Source organism: Vicia villosa, linkage group LG2 (genome assembly GCF_029867415.1).
Source record: "Vicia villosa cultivar HV-30 ecotype Madison, WI linkage group LG2, Vvil1.0, whole genome shotgun sequence".
In the NCBI taxonomy this organism is placed as follows: domain Eukaryota; kingdom Viridiplantae; phylum Streptophyta; class Magnoliopsida; order Fabales; family Fabaceae; genus Vicia; species Vicia villosa.
Window position 1 is genome coordinate 65,295,893 of NC_081181.1, and position 25,797 is coordinate 65,321,689.

Below are 25,797 nucleotides of genomic sequence, written 5' to 3' on the forward strand. Positions count from 1 at the left end.
TGGTCCACGTGAATTTAAGCCCATAGGGAGTCCATTGGTCAAAAATTATTATTTTCATGATAATATTTTATTTATACTTGATTTTAATCATTTAAAATCAAATAAAATCAAATAAAGTCATTAAATAATTATAAGATCAATACTCCATATTTTTTTCTTGATATAATTTGATCAAATCTCATCTAATGACCATGGTTAACAATAAAATATGCAATAGCATGGTATCCAAATTTAGAAAGATTTAATGCAAAATCTTTTTAAATTTCCACCTTATCTAATTGCTTCAATCACAAGCTTACTGTTGCCCTAATTCATTCATTATATAAAGGCACCATGTTCAGATGCAAATAGGGTTTTTGGGGAGAGAGAATTTGGCAGCCTTCAGAAACCCTAGTCGTACTTGAAAATTCTTCAAGAAAAATCAAAGTACAAACTAAAGGTACACGCGAATTCAAGAAGTTTTAAGGATCCCTACACGTTCTAGGAGTACCAGTGGACGATTCTAGATCGCTTGCCAAGGCTAGAACGCTTAGAATCACGCATAATCCATCACGGTTTGCTCATTCTTTCATACTCTCGTTTTCCATGATTCATGCATCATAATTGGTTTTTGTCAGCATATTTGTGTTTTGTGTAATGTCATGATGAATCCTGGATATTTAATTGTATTTTGGTGACGATATGAGGGAATCACCATGTTAGGGTTCCCGAGCTTCAACTTGGGGCTTTTTATTTTAGGACGAATTAGCGTGTGATATTTCTACAGGTGTGTTCGTGAGGTCATTACGAGCACGAATATGGCTTTCTTTTTTATTTGTGATGCGTTTAAAGGTTTATAGTGTTTGGCAGGTGTAAAAGGTTCGTGTTTTTAACACCGCTTGTGTAAAAAGCGCTGTAAAGGAAGCTGTCTGAAATTCTCAAGGAAGAAGATGATTACGTGGCCCTTCCTGATTAGCCAGCCACGCGCACGCAGGAAATTTGAATGGAGATGGATCCTGTGTGCCTCTTTTTCACGCGTATGATGCACCTTAAGCCTATCAACCGTCAGATCGTTTCCCAGACTCATCCAACACACCTGAGCATGCAGGTCCATCATACTCCTCACGCATGCGCCACATTTGATTAAAAGTTAAGTTTTTCTTAATTTTTTTTATTTTTAATTACATAACGTATATTTTTATTTAAATATATACTTGTTTTATTTTTTATATATTCCTTTCTCTTAATAAACCTTTTATTAAAATTCTTTTTAAAAAAAATAATAACCAAATTATATTGATTATATTTATTTTATTTATTTATTTTATTTATTTTATTTTGTTTTAATTATTTTGTTAAATTAGTTTATTTATTTAAATACCTTTACAAAATCATATTTATTTTATTTTAATTAACAAAAAAATTATGAGATTGTTTTTGTCTGATTAAATTATTTTCTTTGTGTATTCTTTTCAGGGCAATCTTCAGATACCTCCCGACCACGCGCCATGCCTTTCACAAAGCTAAGTCCCGATTCAACTTTCTTTATTTATCTTTCCTTTTCTTTTTTTATATATATTTTATACAATATTATTTCTGCCTTTTAATTTTTGATCATTTATTTTGCCTTGCTAATTTAAAGGAACTGTCCATACATTCACTTTCGGTTATTTTTCTATTAATTCTCAGGTGATCAGAGTCAATGCTCGAGGCAACCTCCGACTATCAACCTTATCAATCAAAGCTAAGTTTCTATATTTTCCTTTTTTTCTTTTCTTTTGTCCTTTTTATTTTGATTAGGGTTAACCGTACCTGCCATTGAATTTATAATGCACTCACCCCTGTTTGGTTTCTATTTTTTCCGCTTTTTCAGGGTTTGCCAACCGCCAAAAGCTCAAATAAACAGTAACCCTAAAACTCTAACCTCTTTTATTTTTCTGCTTAATTATTACTTATGTCAAACCCGCTGGTTTCTTTTTCCCTTCCCCATATTCTTATGTATTTGTTCCTGGTTTGTATTGTTTGGCCTTAAAGGCACTTAATGAGTAAATTGTATTTTCTGCCATGGTTAGTAATTTAGGGAGTGCAACCTTGAACTAAATTAGAGCCATTTAATTACAAGATAATATATTTCAAATTGAATCACGTGATTGTTGCACCCACACACACTTTTTGGTAACCCCTCTTGTTGCCTGTTGTCTGTTGCCTTGTTGCCTTGTGTTTTTGCAGAATAGCAATGTCCCTCGAATACGAGGATACCTCAGCCATGTTGCCTCGAATAACTCAAAGATCATGAGTCCCTAATGATGCTGCCTTCGATACACTAAAATGATCTCGTCCCTCGGAAGTTGCCTACGAAAGGCTGAGGTGTCCTCTGGCTGCCTAAACGAAAGGCTATTATGATCCTTCCCTTAGACTACCTGCCTCTCTATGGCATGGGACAGTCTTATGGCGAACGAACTCTCGATGACCCTTCAACCTCCAAATCCAAGGACTTCCTTTCCCTCCTATGGCAGGGAGAGCCCTGAAAGGCTAAAAGAACACTTCTGCAAAAATTAAGGTAATTGCCCCTAATTGCCTTGCTCTGGCTAAATCTATTTTCAACTCCATTTTCTTAAAACATTATCAAGGCTACGCTTATTTACAAGCTAAAGTCCTTGTTTTCTTCTTCTTCTACATTTCTTCAAAAGAGCAAAGCAATTAAGAGCCCATGGAAAACCATGGATGCAAAGGGTGCCTTACACCATCCCTTTGCATAATTACCCCCCGAACTCAAAATCTTTCAAGGGTCTTTCCTGTTCTTTTTGCCTTTCCAATTGGATAAAATAAAAGTCGGTGGCGTCTCTTGCTTACCGCGACATTCGATAAAAAAGTCAGTTCACCGTATAACAGAACTGGCGACTCTGCTGGGGATATATTCGAATAAAAGAGGGGTTACCTTAAATTTTAGGATCACTTAATGTTTGCCTTGCTTGCTTTATTTTTCAGGGCTGTTTTTGGAATTAAATGAAGGACGGATCCTACACCCGGATTCAAGTACACCTAAGATAGGGAGTGGCATAGTCATGGCGACCTCCTTCATGTATGTGGAGGATTTTTCAATATGAGAGTTCACGCTTAAGTTAGGCCTCCATGGGTGTTCGCATGCCTCTTTTGCATGAGAGAGGTTTGTGTGGATATCTGTAGGTGAGTCGGAGCTTAAGGACCTTTAGTTACCTTTAACCCATATTGACCTTTAGGAACGTAGTGGGGGGACTACTCTTGATGTATGTTAAGAGCATAGTCGCTACCCGATACTACAACTCAGATAGGTTCTTTCTCAAAGTATCATTGCATGGTATGTATGTATCATGTTCGAGGGTGCTTTAGGAGGGCTGACAATTCTGGGTAACTCGATAGAACCCGTTGCTGAAATCATACTCATCCTTAGAAATGCCTTTGGGGGAAGGGTATCTCACATGATCTAAACTCCATGAAAGTCGAGCCTAAGGAAATTGTGTGACTTGTGTGACTTGTTTGTGTTTGCTACTAACCTTCGTTTCCTTGCAGGTTTTGTTAAAAGGATTTGTTTGTCCTTACTAACTCACACTATGCCTAATGAACTACATTTGCATAACATCATGACATCATGACATCATAAGCATAACATGATTTAACTATCCCTTTCAAGGATCTTAGGAATTTAGGGTGCACAATTTCAGGTGCTCTTATCAAGGACTGAATTCCTATCTAGGGGCAAGAGGGTTTATTTTCCTCTAGCCGTGTACCTTCAAATTCAGAAGTATCCCGAATCAGAGGCTATGACCCACTAGATATGGTGAGCTTGATTCCCATAGAAGAACATCCAAGAATCAGAGTTCTTCAAACAAAGATGCGACCAAATCATTTTCTGACGTTGCTAACTAAATTTTCTAAAGATCGTTAAAAGCATTGAATTTGCATTCATAACATCGCACAACAGGTTTCCATAACAGGTCTCTCATCTTCTCTCGCTGTTTATTTCAGCATCGATGGATCTCGAGCAATCAGTCAAAGACCTTCTGGCTCAGAATGCCCAGTTCGAAGCTTTGATTCTGAACTTGTCCAAGGGGCAAGATGAGCTGAAAACCATGTTGACTAAAAAGAAGAAGAAAGGCAAGAAGAATCTGGGGAAAAGGCTTAGACCGGTCTTGCAACTCAGGGATGCCGAAGTCTCTGAAGATAGTGACGACGAAGAACAAGATGATGCTAGTTTCAAAACTGACGCAAAAAGTAACCATGATTCTGCCAAGCACTCCAAAGAAGAAGAGGACTATTACCATGAGGATGAACATCCTGATGACAAATACAAGTTGCTGGAAGAACGTATGAAAGCCATGGAAATTCAGAAGGTACCTGGGCTGGATTTTAAGGAACTAGGACTCATCTCTAGAGTTGTTATCCCTCCGAAGTTGAAGACTCCGACCTTTGCTAAATACGATGGGGTCTCCTGTCCTAAACTGCACTTGAAATCCTATGTGAGGAAGATTCAGCCTCATACTGCTGATAAGAAGCTGTGGATCCACTTCTTCCAAGAGAGCTTATCTGGAACTCAACTCGAATGGTACTATCAACTGGACGGTGCCAATATTCATACATGGGAAGATTTGGCTGGTGCTTTCTACAAGCAATACCAATACAATGCTGATCTCGCTCCAACTCGCATGCAACTACAAGGTATGTCTATGGGGGCGAAAGAAAATTTCAAAGAATATGCTCAGAAGTGGAGAGACTTAGCGGGAAGAGTTCAACCTCCCTTAGCTGACAGAGAGTTAGTAGATATGTTTATGGGTACACTGATTGGTCCTTTCTATAGCCACTTGCTGGGAAGTTCATCATCTGGATTCACTGAACTTATACTGACTGGGGAACGTGTCGAGAATGGCATCCGAATCGGTAAGATTCAAGCTGCTACATCCTCAAGAGTTACAAAGAAGCATTTAAATGGGAAGTCAGAGTCAAATGACATGTACGGTCAGAAAAGAAGTAACCATGACAAATCTGTTGGGGCAGTTCTGATCTCCACACCGGCGCCTCAAAAAGGTCATCAAAACAAGCAAGACACGCCTAAGAGATAATTCATGAAGATCAATATGTCACTGGCTCAAGCGTTACAACACCTGTTGAAGTCAAAGTTGATCACTTTAAAGGATCCCCCTAAGAATCCTAGTACTTCTGCTCGTAGCTATAATCGTAATGTGAGATGTGCATATCACTCTGATAGTCCTCGTCATGATACGAATAGCTGTTGGACATTGAAGAATAAGATCCAAGATATGATCGATACTGGGGAAGTTGAATTTGATCCTCCTGAGACTCCTAATGTGACTACTAATGTTGTGGATGGATAAAAGGAGGAACTTTCAGATCATTAATTTTACTTTCATTTGCAAATTTCTATTATGTTTGATTAAGCATTCGACTTATGATAGGCATTATCTATTTTAATAATCATCATCAGTGCATTGCATATTTTAATAATCATCATCAGTGCATTGCATATGTTTGTCTTGAATAAATTATTTCGCTACCACTCGTTTTAAATTGTGTATTTACCTTGCATATGTTTTTGTGTTTATTCAACTCCTGTTAAGCTGTAAACCTTTTGAGGGAGGATGACGAAAACGATACCGCAACCTCATACAATATGCTTTTGAATGGACTATGTTGATGATGTACAGGCATTGTTTCAATTCCTAAACAGTGGAGATATAAGGATGTTAATCCCTTGCCAACCCCTTTGAGCCTAAGGTGTAGGAGTTTTTCTTTCTTGAACAATTTGAAACCTTTGATCATAACCTGGGGCAGGGTAGTTACTCAGTTAACTCAGTCGTGCCAATACGCTTTTACACAAATAATGATGTGTTCACCTGATCATTAAGTCGGGCAGTCAACAATTATCAAAAAGAAGAAAAACTATTAAGTACTATGAAGGATACTTATCAAAAATCGAAACGTCCCGCTGACTGTAATCTCAAAATAAACAGTTCAGGCAAAAGTTAGGGATAACAAATTCAAAAAAGAGGTCAATACAAATCCTCGACAAAAAATATATGCTACAAATGAAAAAGAAAAAAGGATGGCTTCTTGGTCCAAATAAACTTCTGGTGCTTCAACCACCATCAAATATCAATGCTGAACACTTCAAGCTTTGCTAAAGCTGAAAATGCAAAGTTAATTGAGCATAGGGTCGAAGAACATCACGAAGATGGGGATGGGTACAAATAAATTTTGAGTCGTTATCCTTTGTTTCTTAAACCGTGAACCAAGCCACGTTACAACCCTTGAAAGTCCTAACTGAAGCATGGTTAGTTCGAAAAGCATATTGTCGCCAAAAAGGTATCCTGACTTCTTAAGGTTTACTACAAATGTTGAGTTGATATTTCGTTTTTACAAAACATCACGTTTTTACAAATATCACGCTTTTACATCTCCTATTTTAATGTTTTTCAACAAACTCAAGACAAACATATGCATTGCATCTCATGAATTCATTATTAAACATATTTTGCTACATAATTTCGAATGTTAGCATCAGAAAGAATTTGTACATGGTACAACTAATGACTGAAAGTTCTCCCGACAGACAAAACCACTTCAGAAGCAATGTCTCTTATGTATACAAGGGGAATGACACGGTTTCCCCGCTCAATCTGGGGCAATCAAGTCAAGATTCCGAGAATCTCTCAAGGATGCCAAAACAATCAGGGGCACGCATCCAAGTAGATCTGAAGCTAATTCCCAATCAATATGGGGCTTTGTCTTGGGCCTATGATTACTAGGGGCATGACGCCCATAGTGCACATCTCATAAAGTCCTCGCTAGGCGAATCTTTCCAAAGTCCCTACTAGCAGGGGCAAATCTATGCAAGGCATGTTCAACACCTCGATCATTATTCATTGGTGTTTTCCAATCAATACGAGTCCAGGAATGGAAAGTACTATAATCACTAGGGGAAATATCCATGTCTTCCCATAAAGCCGGTTTCACATGATCATATCCCCACAGAGTAATCGTTAAGAAGATATCTTCAAGTGTTCCCGTCCCAACAAAGACTTAATTCCTCAACGGAGTTTACATCTTCTACACTGCTGGTTCTCCGATACTTTTCTTGTCTCCAAACAGGGTTATTCACCTCTCTTATCCCGAGTCAAGGCGCGTCAAGGATCAATCATACAAATGGATCTTCTCCCCAAGCAGAGATCATAAATCCCCAACTGTGTATCTTTAAAACAAGATCAGGCATCAGAATCACAATGTCATAGAGATTTATTTTCTCAATCAAGAAGAAAATACAGACATACTCCAAGAAGGACAAATCATGTTCATGCATTCATACATCATGTACCCCATGACATATGCATAACACTCTCATTCATTTCAAAAAAAAATATTAAAACACAATACATGCACCACGACATTGCATAAAACTAATGTTTCTTTTTCAGTCTATTTCTACAATCAAATGAACATTGTCTTCCAGATATAGTGTAGAGATAATCAAGTCAACGATTTAATTCTGACACTCATTTTAGATGGAGATTTAGTTCTGATACCTAATTTTGGATATCTTCCAAAGATAGTTCAGAGATAATCAAGACAGAGATTTAATTCTGATGCTTAATTTTGGATATCTTCCAAAGATAGTTCAGAGATAATCAAGACAGAGATTTAATTCTAATACTTAATTTTGGATATCATCCAAAGATAGTTCATAGATAATCAAGACCAAGATATATTTCTGATACTTAGTTCCGGGTATTCTCCAGAGATAGTTCAGAGATAATCAAAACAGAGATTTAATTTTGATAATTATTTTAGGGTATTCTTTGAAGATAGTTCAGAGATAATCAAAACAATGATTTAGTTCTGATACTTAGTTTTGGGTATTCTCCATGAATAGTTCAAAGATAACCCAGAGACCAAGATCTAATTCAGTTACTACGAACGGTACTGACACGGTCAACTCTCAAAGATCTAATTCTATCATCACGAACGGTTAGACACGATTATCTCTCCAAGATCTAATTCAGTTACTACGAGCGGTTCTGACACGATCATCCTTCCAAGGTCTAATTCAGTTACTACGAACGGTGCTGACACGATCAATATTCCAAGATCTAATTCTATTACTACGAACGGTGTAAACACGATCATCTTTCCAAGACCTAATTCAGTTACTACGAACGGTGCTGACACGATCAATCTCCAACAAATACTTCTCAATACAAAGGACTCAGTCTAACGTATGACTCATCCTAGATGCAACCTGACGTACGGTGTATTCTAACAATTATCAACACATAGGATCCGGTCTCACGTACGACTCATCCTTCAACCTAACGCACGGTTTTCCAGACATCTACGGATTCAAATTGGATTCAGTCTAACGCACGACTCATCCTTCAGCCAAATTCACGGCCTTCTAGACATCTACGGATTCAAATTGGATTCAGTCTAACGCACGACTCATCCTTCAGCCTCACGCACGGCTTTCCAGACATCTACCGAAGCAAATTGGATACGGTCTAACGTATTACGTATTCTGACTCTCGAGTCTATCAAGCCGGATGGCATCTTTAAGCCCATCTCCGACAAAAGTCCCTACTTCAGTTAGGGCAAATTCCTGGGTATTCTAGTGTTCAATCCTCTTCTACCTTCAGATTTTGACAGGCGCATATGCCAGTCTACATCTTCAGATATAAGAAAATTGAACAGGGGCAGCTGTCATACCCCAAAATTTGCCTATACTATTTCTCTTGTTCAAATTCAAATAAAGGCACAATGTTCAAAAACACCCTCTCCTAAGCAAGGTTCAAAGAATTAGGGTTTTGTTGTTCTGAGAAGAAATCAAAGGATCAAAAGCTCCAAGGCACCCCATATGGTCTATGATACTCTACACTATCTCCATGACAAATTCGAGGTCTCAATTCAAACGACTGGTCACTCAACTGCTCAGAAAGTCAACAGTCGACTGATTTGACCTAAAAGTCAACTGTGGTCAAAGTATAGTCAAAACTCCTGATTTTTTGTCAACATCCTTATATTGAAGTATCATTCACCATTTGATCAAGAATTGATCATGGTTCATCAAGGAAAGATCAGAAATCAACAATTCCAAAAGTTTCTAAATTAGGGTTTTCAATGGAGGAAGTCAACTGAACTTTGACCAGCCATAACTCCTACATGGAACATCAGAAATTTTCCATGCAAAGCTCAATCTGAAGGAAATTGAAGCCCATATGGAGTCCATTGGTAAAAATTTATTATTTTCATGATAATATTTTATTTATATTTGATTTTAATCATTTAAAATCAAATAAAATCAAATAAAGTCATTAAATAATTATAAGATCAATACTCCATATTTTTTTCTTGATATAATCTGATAAAATCTCATCCAATGACCATAGTTAAGAAAGATTTAATGCAAAATCTTTTTAAATTTCCACCTCATCTAATTGCTTCAATCACAAGCTTACTGTTGCCCTAATTCATTCATTACATAAAGGCACCATGTTCAGATGCAAAGAGGGTTTTGGGGGAGAGAGAATTTGGCAGCCTTCAGAAACCCTAGTCGTACTTGAAAATTCTTCAAGAAAAATCAAAGTTCAAACTAAAGGTACACGCGAATTCAAGAAGTTTTAAGGATCCCTACACGTTCCAGGAGTACCAGTGGACGATTCTAGATCGCTTGCCAAGGCTATAACGCTTAGAATCACGCATAATCCATCACGGTTTGATCATTCTTTCATACTCTCGTTTTCCATGATTCATGCATCATAATTGGTTTTTGTTTGCGTATTTGTGTTTTGTGTGATGTCATGATGAATCCTGGATATTTAATTGTATTTTGGTGACGATATGAGGGAATCACCATGTTAGGGTTCCCAAGATTCAACTTGGGGCTTTTTATTTTAGGACGAATTAGCGTGTGATATTGCTACAGGTGTGTTCGTGAGGTCAATATGAGCACGAATATGGCTTTCTTTTTTATTTGTGATGCGTGTAGAGGTTTATAGCGTTTGGCAGGTGTAAAAGGTTTGTGTCTTTAACAGCGCTTGTGTAAAAAGCGCTGTAAAAGAAGCTGTCTGAAATTCTCAAGGAAGGAGATGATTACGTGGCCCTTCCTGATTAGCCAGCCACGCGCGCGCAGGAAATTTGAATGGAGATGGATCCTGTGTGCCTCTTTTTCACGCGTATGATGCACCTTAAGCCTATCAACCGTCAGATCGTTTCCCAGACTCATCCAACACACCTGAGCATGCAGGTCCATCATACTCCTCACGCATGCGCCACATCTGATTAAAAGTTAAGTTTTTCTTAATTTTTTTATTTTTAATTACATAACTTATATTTTTATTTATATATATACTTGTTTTATTTTTTATATATTCCTTTCTCTTAATAACCCTTTTATTAAAATTCTTTTAAAAAAAAATAATAACCCAATTATATTGATTATATTTATTTTATTTATTTATTTAATTTATTTTATTTTGTTTTAATTATTTTGTTAAATTAGTTTATTTATTTAAATACCTTTACAAAATCATATTTATTTTATTTTAATTAACAAAAATAATTATGAGATTGTTTTTGTCCGATTAAATTATTTTCTTTTCATCGGTTTAATTAATTAGGTTGCGAAACCAATAATTAATTAATCGATCTTGTTATTTTATTCAATTTACACCCGAATCAGGGTTTACGAGAATTTGCCCTACACTAAACATATTACTTTGTGTATTCTTTTCAGGGAAATCTTCAGATACCTCCCGACCACGCGCCATGCCTTTCACAAAGCTAAGTCCCGATTCAACTTTCTTTATTTATCTTTCCTTTTCTTTTTTTTTATATATATTTAATACAATATTATATCTGCCTTTTAATTTTTGATCATTTATTTTGCCTTGCTAGTTTAAAGGAACTATCCATACATTCACTTCCGATTATTTTTCTGTTAATTCTCAGGTGATCAGAGTCAATGCCCGAGGCAACCTCCGACTATCAACCTTATCAATCAAAGCTAAGTTTCTATATTTTCCTTTTTTTCTTTTCTTTTGTCCTTTTTATTTTGATTATGGTTAACCGTACCTACCATTGAATTTATAATGCACTCACCCCTATTTGGTTTCTATTTTTTCCGCCTTTTCAGGGTTTGCCAACTGCCAAAAGCTCAAATAAACAGTAACCCTAAAACTCTAACCTTTTTTATTTTTCTGCTTAATTATTACTTATGTCAAACCCGCTGGTTTCTTTTTCCCTTCTACATATTCTTATGTATTTGTTCCTGGTTTGTATTGTTTGGCCTTAAAGGCATTTAATCTGTATATTGTATTTTCTGCCATGGTTAGTAATTTAGGGAGTGCAACCTTGAACTGAATTAGAGCCATTTAATTACAAGATAATATATTTCGAATTGAATCACATGATTGTTGCATCCACGCACACTTTTTGGTAACCCCTCTTGTTGCCTGTTGCTTGTTGCCTGTTGCCTTGTTGCCTTGTGTTTTTGCAGAATAGCCATGTCCCTCGAATACGAGGATACCTCAACCATGTTGCCTCGAATAACTCAAAGATCATGAGTCCCTAATGATGCTGCCTTCGATACACTAAAATGATCTCGTCCCTCGGAAGTTGCCTACGAAAGGCTGAGGTGTCCTCTTGCTGCCTAAACGAAAGGCTATTCTGATCCTTCCCTTAGACTACCTGCCTCTCTATGGCATGGGACAGTCTTATGGCGAACGAACTCTCGATGACCCTTCAACCTCCAAATACAAGGACTTCCTTGCCCTCCTATGGGAGGGATAGCCCTGAAAGGCTAAAAGAACACTTCTGCAAAAATTAAGGTAATTGCCCCTAATTGCCTTGCTCTGACTAAATCTATTTTCAACTCCATTTTCTTAAAACATTATCAAGGCTACGCTTATTTACAAGCTAAAGTCCTTGTTTTCTTCTTCTTCTACATTTCTTCAAAAGAGCAAATCAATTAAGAGCCCATGGAAAACCATGGATGCAAAGGGTGTCTTACACCTTCCCTAAGCGTAATTACCCCCCGAACTCAAAATCTTTCAAGGGTCTTTCCTGTTCTTTTTGCCTTTCCAACTGGATAAAATAAAATTCGATGGCGACTCTTGCTTACCGCGACATTTCGATAAAAAAGTCAGTTCACCGTATTACAAACCCTGAATATGAAACCTCATGAATTTTATGCCCTAACAATGGCATACACTCATCCCTGCGCCAAAACTCATAAACGATAGTTCAAATGGATCCTAAACATCATCAGGATTAGAGACATACGCATAGCAATCATTTATATGGCATAAATTAAAAGTTTGAAATTGGAAACATAAAGCAAACCGGTGACGCCTGAGGAGGCCGTTTGGATGTGCATGGGGCCTTAATGGTATTGTATTTGTGCTTCTGGGAACCTCCTGAAGACGAATGAAAGCTTGGCTTCGACTGCAACTTGCTGAAGAGATGATTCGATCGTGCCCTAGCCTCTTGAGAATTTGCTCTCCTTCGAACCCTATTCTCTTGGCCAGAAAAATCGTCCTTGAAGAGCTGAATGTTTTATGAATATATAGGGGAACAAATTAGGGTGAATCTTGGACTTGAATCTTTAGTTTTTATGGGTTGGAGATTTAAGAAAATTTGATTAGAAACTTTCTATTTTAGCTTCAATCTTGACTCAATCTCTCTTGCCACAATTTTGGTCCATATATTTGACATATCGATTATTGGATTTGATTGGAAAATTAATCTTTGATTTTAAACAAATTATTTCATATTTTATATAACTTATTAATATTTAATTGAATTAAAATCCAAATAAATAAAATAAATATTATAAACATGAAATAATTGGTCCAAGAACCTTCAAATAGTCCACAATCTCGTTTGAGACCCATTATTTTAGGCCCATTAGTCAAAAAACACAAAATTGTGCAATTAGGGTTTTGTGTTTTTCTTGCAAATCGACCAACTTATGTGCCTTGTATCTCCTTAAAATTTTATCATATGGACATGTTATAGGACATTTTCGAAAGCTTAAAGAGTCCTCTGAAATCTCCTTTTGGTTTCATCTCAATTGAGTCTACCATGTTCAAGTTATGAACTTTGAGAAAAAAATGACTTTTTGCGGTCGTTTAGAAGGACCTGTAATGTTTTGGCTCATATCTCCCAAATGATGCATTTTTAGACTTGGCATGTGAGAGACAAATTTGTAGAGAATTCAATTTCCTTCAAAATGAGCTTTGGGTGGAAAATTTCTGATGTTCCATGTGGGAATTATGGCTGGTCAAAAATCATTTGACTTTCTCCTTAAAAACCCTAACTTAGAAACTCAGGTTTTTGATGATTTTGGAGCTTTTCTTGATGGATCATGATCAATCCTTGATCAACTGATGAATGATACTTCATAATGAGGATGTTGACCAAAAATCAGAAGTTTTGACTGTGGTTTGACCATAGTTTGACTTTTAGGTCCAACAGTCAATTATTGATCGTTTGGGCCATTGAGTGAGCAATCTTTTGAATAAGAGCTTGACACTTGGCATGAGGATTATTTGAAGCATGTATGAGGCCATGAAGTCCATTTGAGATATCAGAACCTGGCTTTTCTTTGAGAAAAGCAAAACCCTAGTTCAGAGGCACTTGTTTAAGAGATAGGTAGCTTTGAGCAATTGGAGATCTTTGAGCATTTGAAAGGTGAAATGAGATGGGCAAATTTTGGGGTATGAAAACTGCCCCTGTTCAATCTTATTATACCTGAGGAAGTAGATTGGCATGTGTGCCTGTCGGAATCTGAAGGTAGAAGAGGATTGAACACTAGAATACCAAGAAATTTTCCCTTGTTGACGATGAAGGGACTTTTCGGAGATGGGCTTGAGGATGCCATCCAGCTTGATAGTTTTGAGAATCAGAATACGTCGTACGCTAGACTATACTTTTTAGGATGAGTCGTAAGTAAGACTATATCTGAACTTGAGGTGTTTGAGAAATAGTTATTGAATGTTGATCGTGTCATTACTGTTCGTAGTAACTGAATTAGACTTTGGAGAGTTGATCGTGTCTACACCGTTCGTGACAATAGAATTAGATCTTCGAATAGAATACTATAAAGGGTCATACATTGGACCATATATGATAGAGGACGTCAGAACGAGTCATGCATTAAACCATATCTGAAGGAGAATACCAAAACGAGTCATACATTAGACCATATCTGAGAAAGGATACCAAAACGAGTCATACATTAGACCATATCTGAGGAAGGATACCAGAACGAGTCATACATTAGACCATATCTGGAAGGATACCAGAACGAGTCGTACATTAGACCATATCTGGAAGTAGGACATCAGAACGAGTTATTCATTAAACCATATCTGAAGGAGAATACCAGAACGAGTCATACATTAGACCATATCTGATGAAGAATGTCAGAACGAGTTATTCATTAAACCATATCTGAAGGATAATGTCAGAACGAGTCATACATTAGACCATATCTGAGGAAGGATACCAGAACGAGCCGTACATTAGACCATATCTGGAAGTAGGACATCAGAACGAGTTATTCATTAAACCATATCTGAAGGAGAATACTAGAACGAGTCATACATTAGACCATATCTGATGAAGGATGTCAGAACGAGTTATTCATTAAACCATATCTAAAGGATAATGTCAGAACGAGTCATACATTAGACCATATCTGAGGAAGGATACTAGAACGAGTCGTACATTAGACCATATATGGAAGTAGGACATCAGAACGAGTTATTCATTAAACCATATCTGAAGGAGAAATACCAGAACGAGTCATACATTAGACCATATCTGATGAAGGATGTCATAACGAGTTATTCATTAAACTATATATGAAGGATAATGCCAGAACGAGTCATACATTAGACCATATCTGACTGAGAATACCGGAACGGGTCATACATTAGACCATATCTGATAGCGAATGCTTGCTCGTTAGAGTTGATAAGTTATTTGATGAAGTTTTGGAATAAAAAAGGCTTGTCAGAATGAATCTTCAGCTCGATTATATTTGAGAGGAATGCTTGTCGAGGCGGAACCTGAAAACAAAGTTAGAAATATGCAATGTCATGATGCATGTATATGAGAAACCCGTATGTTTATCATGAGGTAATGCATGCAATGTAAGAATATGTATGTGATATATATGATGTATGAGTGATGTTGTTCTGAGAAAATAAATCTCTGTGTCATTGTGACTTGGATATTTGATCTTGTCTTGAAGACGCTCAGCTGGGAATTTACGATTTTGCTTGGGGAGGACCAGTAACTTGATGTACCTTGACTGGGGATTAGAGATGTTAATAAACCATGTTTGGAGAAGAGAAGAAGGTCGGGGAACTGATAGTGTCGAAGATGTGAGCTCTCTTGGGGAGCTAAGTCTTTGTTGGGGCGAGAACATTTGAAGATATCTTCTTAATGATTACTCTGTGGGGATATGATCCTGTGTAACCGGCTTTGTGGGAAGACGTGGATGTCTTGAACGTTGCCCCTAGTATTATAGTAACCACCCTTCCTGGATTTGTATTGATTAGGACACACCACTGAGTATTGATCAAGATGTCAAACTGGACTTGCATAGATTTTCCCCTGCTAGTAGGGACTTTGGAAAGATTCACCTCGCGAGGACTTTATGAGATGTGCACTATGGGCGACATTCCCCTAGTAATCATAGGCCCGGGACAATGTCCCATGTTGATTGGGAAGTAGCTTCAGATCTACTTGGACGCATGCCCCTGATTATTTTGGCATCCTTGAGAGATTCTCGGAATCTTGACTTGATTGCCCCAGATTGATCGGGAAATAGTTTGAAACCCACTTGGGATGTGACTTTGACTGTTTGGCATTTGAGAGTTTCTTGGAATCTTGCTTTGATTGCCCCAGATTGATTGGGTAAACCATTTCATGCCCCTTGTATACATAAGAGACATTGCTTCTGAAGTGGTTTTGTCTGTCGGGATAACTTTCAGTCATTATTTGTATCCTGTGCAACTTCTTCCTGATGCTAACATTTGAAATTATGTATCAAAATATGTTTAATAATGAACTCATGAGATGCAATGCATATGTCTGTTTTGAGTTTTTGAACAATATTAAAACAGGAGATGTAAAAGCGTGATTTTTATGAAAACGTGATGTTTGTAAAAACGAAATATTAACTCAGCATTTTTTTGTTGACCTTAAGGAGTCATGATACCTTTTTTTGTGACAGTATGCTTTCGAACTAACCATGCTTCAGTTAGGACTTTCAAGGGTTGTAACGTGGCTTGGTTCACCGTTTAAGAAACAAAGGATAATGGCTCAAAGTTTATTTGTACCCATCCCAATATTCATGATGTCCTTCGATCATATGCTCAGTTAACTTTGCGTTTCAGTTTTAGCAAAGCTTGAAGTATTAACATTGACATTTGATGATGGTTTCAGCACCGACAGTTTATTTGGACAGGCAGTCCTCCTTTCTTGTAATTCTTTTTCTTCTTCTTTTTTTTTCGAGGATTTGTAGTGACCTCTTGTTTGACAGTGATTTTGTTACCCCTAACTTTTGCTTGAACTGTTTATTTTGAGGTTACAGTCAGTGGGATGTTTCGATTTTTGATAAGTCTCCTTCACAGGTTTTGACTTAACAACTTTTTATTTTTGGTGGATATTGACTGCCTGACTTAATGGTTGCGGGAACCCCTCATTATTCGTGTAGACAACAGCTAAGATAATTGAGTTAACTGAGTAACTACCCTGCCCCATGTTACGATTAAGGGTTTTAAATTGTACAAGAAAGAAAAATTCTACTCCTTAGGCTCAAAGGGGTTGACGAGGGATTAACATTCTTATATCTCCACTGTTTAGGAATTGAAACAATGCTTGTACATCGTCAGCATAGTCTGTTCAAAAGCATACTGTATGAGGTTGCGATATCATTTTCGTCATCCTCCCTCAAAAGGTATACAGCTTTAGCAGGAGTCGAGTATCACAAAACATATGCAAAGTAAAGACGCGATTTAAAATGAGTGATAGCGAAATGATTTATTCAAGACATACGTATGCAATGCACTGATGATGATTATTAAAACAGATAATGTCTATCATGAGTCAAATGTTTAAACAAACAGAAAAGAAACTTGCAAATGAAAGCAGATCTAATGATCCAAAAGTTCGTCCGTCTAGACGTCAGTCAGTCTTGTTATGAGTAGGCATAGGAGCAGTGATCATTCCAGGAGTTTTCAGGAGGGTTGAATTTGATTTCCCTGTCATCGATCAGATCTCGATCCTTATTCGTCAATGTTCAGCAATTGTTAGTGTCATCTCCAGGACTGTTGAAATGGTATGCGCATCTCACATTGGGTTGATAGCCAGTAGTGGAGGTGCTAGGATTCTTAGGAGTGTCTCTCAGAGTACTCAATTCGATCTTCAACAGATGTTGTACTGCTTGAGCCAGCGACATATTGATCTTGGTGAATAGACGCTTAGGTACATTTGGCTTTCGTCGTCGTTGGGGAACTGGTGTAGAGATTCAGAGTATCCGAGGTTCGAGCTTCCGGAATGTATATCTGATAAGAATGTTTCAGAAGTATGGGGGTCAAGCTTCCAGAATGTTCATCTGATTGGAACTTTCAGAATGTCTGGGGTTCGAGCTTCCGGACTGTATATCTGATTGGAATGTTTCAGAAGTCTGGGGGTCAAGCTTCCAGAATGTTCATCTGATTGGAACTTTCAGAATGTCCGGGGTTCGAGCTTCTGGAATGTCTTTCTAATTTGAATGTTTCAGAAGTCTGGGGGTCAAGCTTCCAGAATGTTCATCTGATTGGAATTGATTTGTTGATGGTATTTGTTTGACCAATAAGTCGACATTAGAAAATGATTTAGTCGCGTCTTTGTCTGAAGAATTCTGACTTTTGTCTTTGAATGTCTTTCTTTGAGAATCAAGCTCACCATATCTAGTGGGTCATAGCCTCTGATTCGGGATACTTGTACTTTTGAAGGTACATGTCTAGAGGAAAATAAATCCTCTTGCCCAGTGATAGGTATCGTGTCCCTGAATTGGAAGGCCTACGGCCAAAGGAAAATAAATCCTCTTTCCCCTTGATAGTTATTGTGTCTTTGAATTGGAAGATATAGGGCTAGAGGAAAGTAAATCCTCTTGCCCCTTGATGAGAATTTAGTCCTTTGATAAGAGCACCTGAAATTGTGCGCCCTAAATTCCTAAGATCCTTGAAAGGGTTAGTTGACATGTGATGTTATGATGTCATGATGTCATGATGTCATGAAAACACAATACAATAGGTAAAGCATAAGGTAATAAAGAAGAAATGCCCTACAAGCAGATCCTGCAAGGAAACAGAAGGGTTAGTAGCACACACAAGCAAGTCACGCAAATGTCCTTAGGTTTAAAGGCTTTTCATGTAGTTTGACTAGGTAACTACCCTTCCCCAAAGGTATTTCTATGGATAAGGATGATATCAACAACGGGTTTTATAAAGTTTTCAGAATTGTCAGTCCTTCTAAAGCACCCTCGGTCATGGTGCATTTGCATCATGCAATGGTACTTTGAGAATGAACCTATCTGAGTTGTAGTATCGGGTAGCGACTAGTTCTCAACATTTGTCAAGAGTAGTCCCTCCACTACGTTCCTAAAGGCCAAGATGGGTCAAAGGTGACTAAAGGTCCTTGAGCTCCGGCGCACCCAAAGTTACATACATAGACCTCCCTCATTTGAGAAAGGTGTGCATATATCTATAGAGTCCTAACTCAAGCGTGAACTTCATATTGACTCATCTCCCACATATGTGAAAGAGGTCTTCATGACTATGCCACTCCTATCTTAAGTGTACTTGAATCCGGGTATAGGATTCGTCCTTCATTTAATTCCCAAGACAACCCTGAAAAATAAAGCAAGCAAGACAAACATTAAATGATCCTAAAATTTAAGGTAACCCCTCTTTTAATCGAAAGCATCCCTAGCAGAGTCGCCAGTTCTGTAATACGGTGGGAGAACTGACTTGTAAGAAATGTCGCGGTAAGCAAGAGTCGCCACCGACTTTTATTTTATCCAATTTATAGAAAGGCTAAAAGAACAGAAAAAAACCTTTTAAAAGAGATTGAGTTCGGGGGGTACGTTATACAAAGGGAAGGTTTAAAGCACCCTTTGTATCCATGGTTATCCATGGGCTCTTAATTGCTTAGCTCACTTTGTTTTCAAAATGTTTGTAATGTTTGAAAAGTAGGGTGTGAATAGGAAAAAATTCGTTAAGGACTTTAGCTTGTAAATAAGCGTAGCCTTGTTTTGAAAGTATTTGAAAAGAGTGGGAAAGATAGATTTGAGTTTAAATTTGAAAAAAGAGTAAGCAATTAATAGCAACTACCCTAAGTTTGAAAAATCATTCTTTTAGCCTTTCGGGCGAAAGGGTCTATCCATACCATGAGAGGGCAGGAAGTCTTTCAATTGGATGTTTAAGGGTCATCGAGAAAAGTATCGTTCGCCATAAAACTGCCCCTACCATAAAGAGGGCAGGTAGTCTAAGGGAAGGATATAATAGTCGTTAATCTTTTTAGGCATCATGCGAGGATACCTTAGCAATGGGACAATCATCTTATTTCTGAAGCAGCATCGAGGGACTAGATATCATATGATGATTTTCAATCTTTTAAAGGAAACCTTGCTTTAGATATCCTCGGAATCGAGGGATTGACTATTTTTCACAAATAAAGGCAACAAGATAATAAGGCAACAAGGCAACAAGAGAGGTTACCCTAAAGGTGTGTGGGTGCAACAATCACGTGAGTTCAGTTCAGTTATTTATCTTGTAATTAGTGATCTAAGTTATTTAGCAGGCTTGCACCCCCTAGGATTACTAACCACAGCAGAAAAGTAAAGCAGTTTAAATGTCCTACGCTATTACAATAAACACCCGCGAGGATGGGGGAAATTAAAAGGCAGAAGAATAGACCTAATCTATTACAATAAAACCCTTATAGGGTAACAGAAAAATAAAAGATCTTTGAATGCCTTGATCTTCCTCGAACCCTTGATTGACTCTGATCATCTGAGAATTAAACGGAAAATAAATAAAGTTAGTGTAGGAGGGATTCATTGACTGTTCGAGGAAACCCTATTTTAGAGAAAGACAAAATAAAATTAAAATGATATTTAAAGAAGAAAAGAAATATAAACTTAGCTTTTGACTTGACAACGCGTAGTCGGAGGATACTGGGGTAACCCCCTGAACCTAAGAAAACTTATTGTGACCTATAGGGTCTCTTATCAGGTGTTATGCAGCATGGAGGTCTTTGGTACACTAGCGTATCCATCTGCGTTGGATCCTGGGAGAGAGCGATCTACTGGCTGATACTTGAGGGCTCATCATGATCCCTCACGGGAGTGGCACGCTGGATCTGGGAGCATAATTATGTAAACAAATTAGTTAAAAAATAGAGAGGACACTGGGATTCGAACCTGGTCCCTTGAGTTGCCAATGACATCAGGTTGCCTGCTGCGCCATGTGTTTCGCTTGTCATTGAACCAGAGCCACTTAATGATATTCCATCATGCGTTTCTCTTTGAAATTCAAACGAAGTCAAATAGCGGGGGCCCCATGGATGCACGTCGTCCAATGAATGATGGAGAGAGAAGTCTGCCGCTTTGACTCACCAATGATAATGATGGAAAGCACCACGTAGGCTTCGTCTAGTCTCCATGAATTGCAGCGGCGCCGGAGTCAAACTCCGGTCGCCTTCTCCAGCGAGGCTGAACTTCAAAAACCTGCAAACGTCAAAACGAAAAGGCCAAAACCACCCAGGTCTACTAAATCTAACTTTGCGAATTCAGTGGTGGAGTCGGTTTTGACTGAAATGGTCGGTAACCCTGAATATGAAACCTCATGAGTTTTATGCCCTAACAATGGCATACACTCATCCCTGCGCTAAAACTCATAAATGATAGTTCAAATGGATCCTAAACATCATCAGGATTATAGACATACGCATAGCAATCATTTATATGGTATAAATTAAAAGTTTGAAATTGGAAACATAAAGCAAACCGGTGACGCCTGAGGAGGCCGTTTGGATGTGCATGGAGCCTTAATGGTATTGTATTTGTGCTCCTGGGAACCTCCTGAAGACGAATGAAAGCTTGGCTTCGACTGCAACTTGCTGAAGAGATGATTTGATCGTGCCCTAGCCTCTTGAAAATTTTCTCTCCTTCGAACCCTACTCTCTTGGCCAGAAAAATCGTCCTTGAAGAGCTTAATGTCTTATGAATATATTGGGGAACAAATTAGGGTGAATATTGGACTTAAATCTTGAGTTTTTATGGGTTGGAGATTTAAGAAAATTTGATTGAAAATTTGATTAGAAACTTTCTATTTTAGCTTCAATCTTGACTCAATCTCTCTTGCCACAATTTTGGTCCATATATTTGACATATTGATTATTGGATTTGATTGGAAAATTAATCTTTGATTTTAAACAAATTATTTCATATTTTATATAACTTATTAATATTTAGTTTAATTAAAATCAAAATAAATAAAATAAATATTATAAACATGAAATAATTGGTCCAAGAACCTTCAAATAGTCCACAATCTCGTTTGAGACCCATTATTTTAGGCCCATTAGTCAAAAAACACCAAATTGTGCAATTAGAGTTTTGTGTTTTTCTTACAAATCGACCAACTTCTGAGCCTTGTATCTCCTTCAATTTTTATCATATGAACATGTTATTGGACTTTTTGGAAAGCTTAAAGAGTCCTATAAAAGATCCTTTTGGTTTCATCTCAATTGAATCTACCATGTTCAAGTTATGAACTTTGAGAAAAAATGACTTTTTGCGATCGTTTAGAAGGACCTGTAATGTTTTGGCTCATATCTCCCAAATGGTGCATTTTTAGACTTGGCATGTGAGATACAAATTTGTATAAAATTCAATTTCCTTCAAAATGAGCTTTGGATGGAAAAGTTCTGATGTTCCATGTGGGAGTTATGGCTGGTCAAAGTTCAGTTGACTTTCTCCTTAAAAACCCTAACTTAGAAACTCAGGTTTTTAATAATTTTGGAGCTTTTCTTGATGGATCATGATCAATCCTTGATCAAATGATGAATGATACTTCATAATGAGGATGTTGACCAAAAATCACAAGTTTTGACTGTGGTTTGACCATAGTTTGACTTTTAGGTCCACCAGTCGATTATTGATTGTTTGGGCCATTGAGTGAGCAATCTTTTGAATCAGAGCTTGACACTTGGCATGAGGATTCTTTGAAGCATATATGAGGCCATGAAGTCCATTGGAGATATCAGAACCTGACTTTTATTTGAGAAAAGCAAAACCCTAGTTCAGAGGCACTTGTTTAGGAGATAGGTAGCTTTGAGCAATTGGAGATCTTTGAGCATTTGAAAGGTGAAATGAGATGGGCAAATTTCGGGGTATGACAAAGGGTTTCTTTCCTTTTTTTTAGTGTGTTCCATTTTTACACGTTCTTGAAGATCAGAAAAATGTTTCCTTTCTGTTCTGTTTAAAAGTATACATAAGTTCTCTATCATTGAGTTATTGCTCTTTTCCATTTAACCGGTTTCCAGGCTCTGTTACTCAAAATACGATAGTTATAACATTGTTGTCTTGCTTCTCTATGTTACTCTTGCAGGGTATATTAAAAAAGGGTTTCTTTCCTTTTCTGTAGCGTGTTCCATTTTTAACCGTTTTCGAAGCTCAAAAGAATATTTCCTTTCTGTTCTATTTAAAAGTATACATAAGCTCTCTATCATTCAGTTAGTGTTCTTTTCCGTTTACCACAGGATTAATGTTGAGGGCGCCCATTCTCATTAAGGATTTGGTCAAGGGAAACCAAGTATGGAAAATGCTTATCCGGGTTGTTGATATGTGGGTTGTTATTGAGAAAAATGGATAACAACACCTTGAAATGGTTATTCAAGATCGAAAGGTAACATTTTTCTATCTTTCTAACAGTTTAATGTAATATTTTATCAATGAAGAAGATGGTATCATTTTTGTTTATGAACATTCTATGTTTGCACTCATTTCACAGGGTGATAAGATTCATGTGACCACTCAGAACCGAGACTTCCAAGATTGGATTGAAGTTGTCAAGGAGCATGAGACATTTTATCTTTATAATGGAGAGCCGGTTGATAACGATGGGCCTTTCAAAGTTTGTTTTAATCCACTCCAGCTCATCTTCAATGGAGGTACCACCATGACAAAAGTTGATATTCCTGAAATACCAACTCACAAATACAATTTTCACCCTATTGAGCACTTTCTCAAAGGAAACTACAAGCATGATATGTTGTATGGTGAGAATTCAACCATTTTACTTTATAAAAATGTGTCTAAATATCACTATTTATGCATAGTTTGAGCCACTTAGTTTTTGTTGACGTCTTCTGTACCTTTTCATTTCTCAAAAGTTTAGTGAAAACACTTATTGCATTTTTCAATTTCAGACATTTATCTGTGTCTATATCATACTTTGCAGATGTTATCGGGGTATTGCAAGATGTTTTGAAGACCCAGATAGGAGGTGGTGGTAGGAAATCTTGCGTCAATATCACATTACGTGATGTCGAAGGCAATGTTATCGAGCTGGCGTTATGGGGTGATTACAGAAAGCAGTTCATCAACTACACTACCCCTAACAACTTTTCTGGTCCTACTATTATAATCTTGACACATGCTTGGTGCAAGATAAATACAGGTTTGATTAAGTATACATATAACATGTCATAGTGGTTCATTTGTATTCTAATTGACTTTATAACTTGTTTAAATATAGCTGAATTAGATCACTATATGATGTTTCATTTTCTAACTAGCACGCTACACATTTTAATACAGTCTTTGGTTTACCATCGCTGTCCAACACATGGAACGGCTCTAGACTTTACATTAATTTGGAGCATCCACGGGTTGATGAATTCAGAGCTAGGTAATGTGTTGTGAAACTACAATTAATTTTATTTAGAGGCATATCTTATGACTAATATGTTGTTCTATCAGTTTTGGAGAAACTGTTTTTTCCAACATACCTGCCCCTTCCCAATCATTAACTGCTGATTCATCCATTCAATCTACTAACAATTTATGGACTAGCTTGGGTGAGGTCAAGAGTATATGTGCAATCTCTGAAGCCGCAAAGGTCTGATTCTTATTACATTGTTTGTAATATTATACTAATATTAGGATTATATCTGTGCTATTATACTATTTGGATTGTCACGAGTATCCATTATGTTATGTCTCATTTAGTATGTAATATTTTTATAGAAAATTGATTTCTGGAATGTTTTTACGCAATAGGATTGTTTTGCAACCACTATTGGGATGACCACGGGTTTTAATGTCTCCAAGTTTGGATGGTATTTTGAATCAACTGGAAATGCGGATCCTGAACCCGTTACCAAGTAAGCACTTAGTCTTTCTATGTATAAACTGATTGTGCGTAAAATTGTGGTAGAATATCCTGTTGTATAAACTGATTTTTACCTATTCATTTTAGATTCAAACTTGAAGTTGAATTAGAGTATGATGGACATAAGGGAATCTTTGTTTTTTGGGATAAGGATATTATTCCTTATACTAAGTTGACTGCTAAGGAATTAAGGGAAGTTATGAAGAAGGTGAGCTACACATTGCCATTTGGATGAATATAGAATTCTAAAGAAACATGTTTATGAATTGTTTGTTTATTTTCATAGGATGGAGAGGATAACCCTAAGATTTGGCCTACTCACCTTGATGTTCTGTTGAATAGAAAATTAGCCTTTCGTATCAAGTACCAATTGCAATACCAACGATTCTCTATCGTGAAAATACTTCACGACAACGACCTTTACGATAAGTTTCACAACTACCTCACCCCAGATGAGGTGAGCATACTGTTTTTGATGCATATTGTCCTAATTTCGTGGAAACACTTAACTAATATATTCCATTATTTCAGAATACACCAAATGCTGCTGTTATGGAAATCGACACCACTTCTCCAACTATTAATCCAAACAAAGTAAGTTCATGTTAATTGAATGCAAACAATATTGTAACAAAACAGAATGGCCACTCCTATAATTTATTCTATTACTAATGATAACTTCACTATATGGCCATAGAAGCTCACACAAACTTCTGAACAATCAATCGGTGCTGTCCCCGATTCTGTTGCTCAGCATGAGGGGAGTCCTTTTGCAAGCAGCAGTACCCCTGCCAAGAGGGTTGCTACGTCAACCTCAGTTAACGAACTCATCGAACAAGAATAACTCACTCCTAAACAATCAGCCACTAAGGCCAAGACTGGAAAAAAACAAAGCATATCAAGAAAGATTAATGGAGAAGGTTGATTTCAGTAGTTAGTATCTTTTTTTGATGCTGAATCTAGCATATAACCCTTTGTAAGGATATTATCCAACTACTAAGACTATGTTTGTTGGCTAATGTCATCTAGATTAATCTATGTTTTGTGAGATGTACTTTGACTCCTTAATTAACTAATCATTAAGCATGTTTTGTAATGAAGCTGAAATTCCTATTCCCTAATATGCACTGCAATTTGGTCTTTTATTAAATGAGTAATATATGTTGAAAGTGTGCAATATATTCATGCAGATGAATTTTAGAAAACACTTTAAATGATTGATATGTCACCTATTTGATAAAAACAACCATTTAACCCATAATTAATACAATGTACCTGGCTTATGAAAGAATTATTAGTTGGAGAAGCAATAGGAACA

At 37.1% G+C, this 25,797-nt stretch overlaps 1 protein-coding gene across 1 annotated transcript; it reads left to right on the plus strand.

Annotated features, from left to right (window-relative positions):
* The first annotated feature begins 22,970 nt into the window (after nucleotides 1–22,970).
* Nucleotides 22,971–25,323, plus strand: LOC131649259 (uncharacterized). Its single transcript, XM_058919025.1, has 10 exons — nucleotides 22,971–22,991; nucleotides 23,097–23,364; nucleotides 23,547–23,765; nucleotides 23,906–23,996; nucleotides 24,068–24,206; nucleotides 24,368–24,471; nucleotides 24,567–24,687; nucleotides 24,766–24,936; nucleotides 25,011–25,073; nucleotides 25,177–25,323. The coding sequence occupies exons 1-10, from the start codon at nucleotides 22,971–22,973 to the stop codon at nucleotides 25,321–25,323; spliced, it is 1,344 nt and encodes a 447-aa protein (XP_058775008.1).
* The last annotated feature ends 474 nt before the right edge of the window (nucleotides 25,324–25,797 follow it).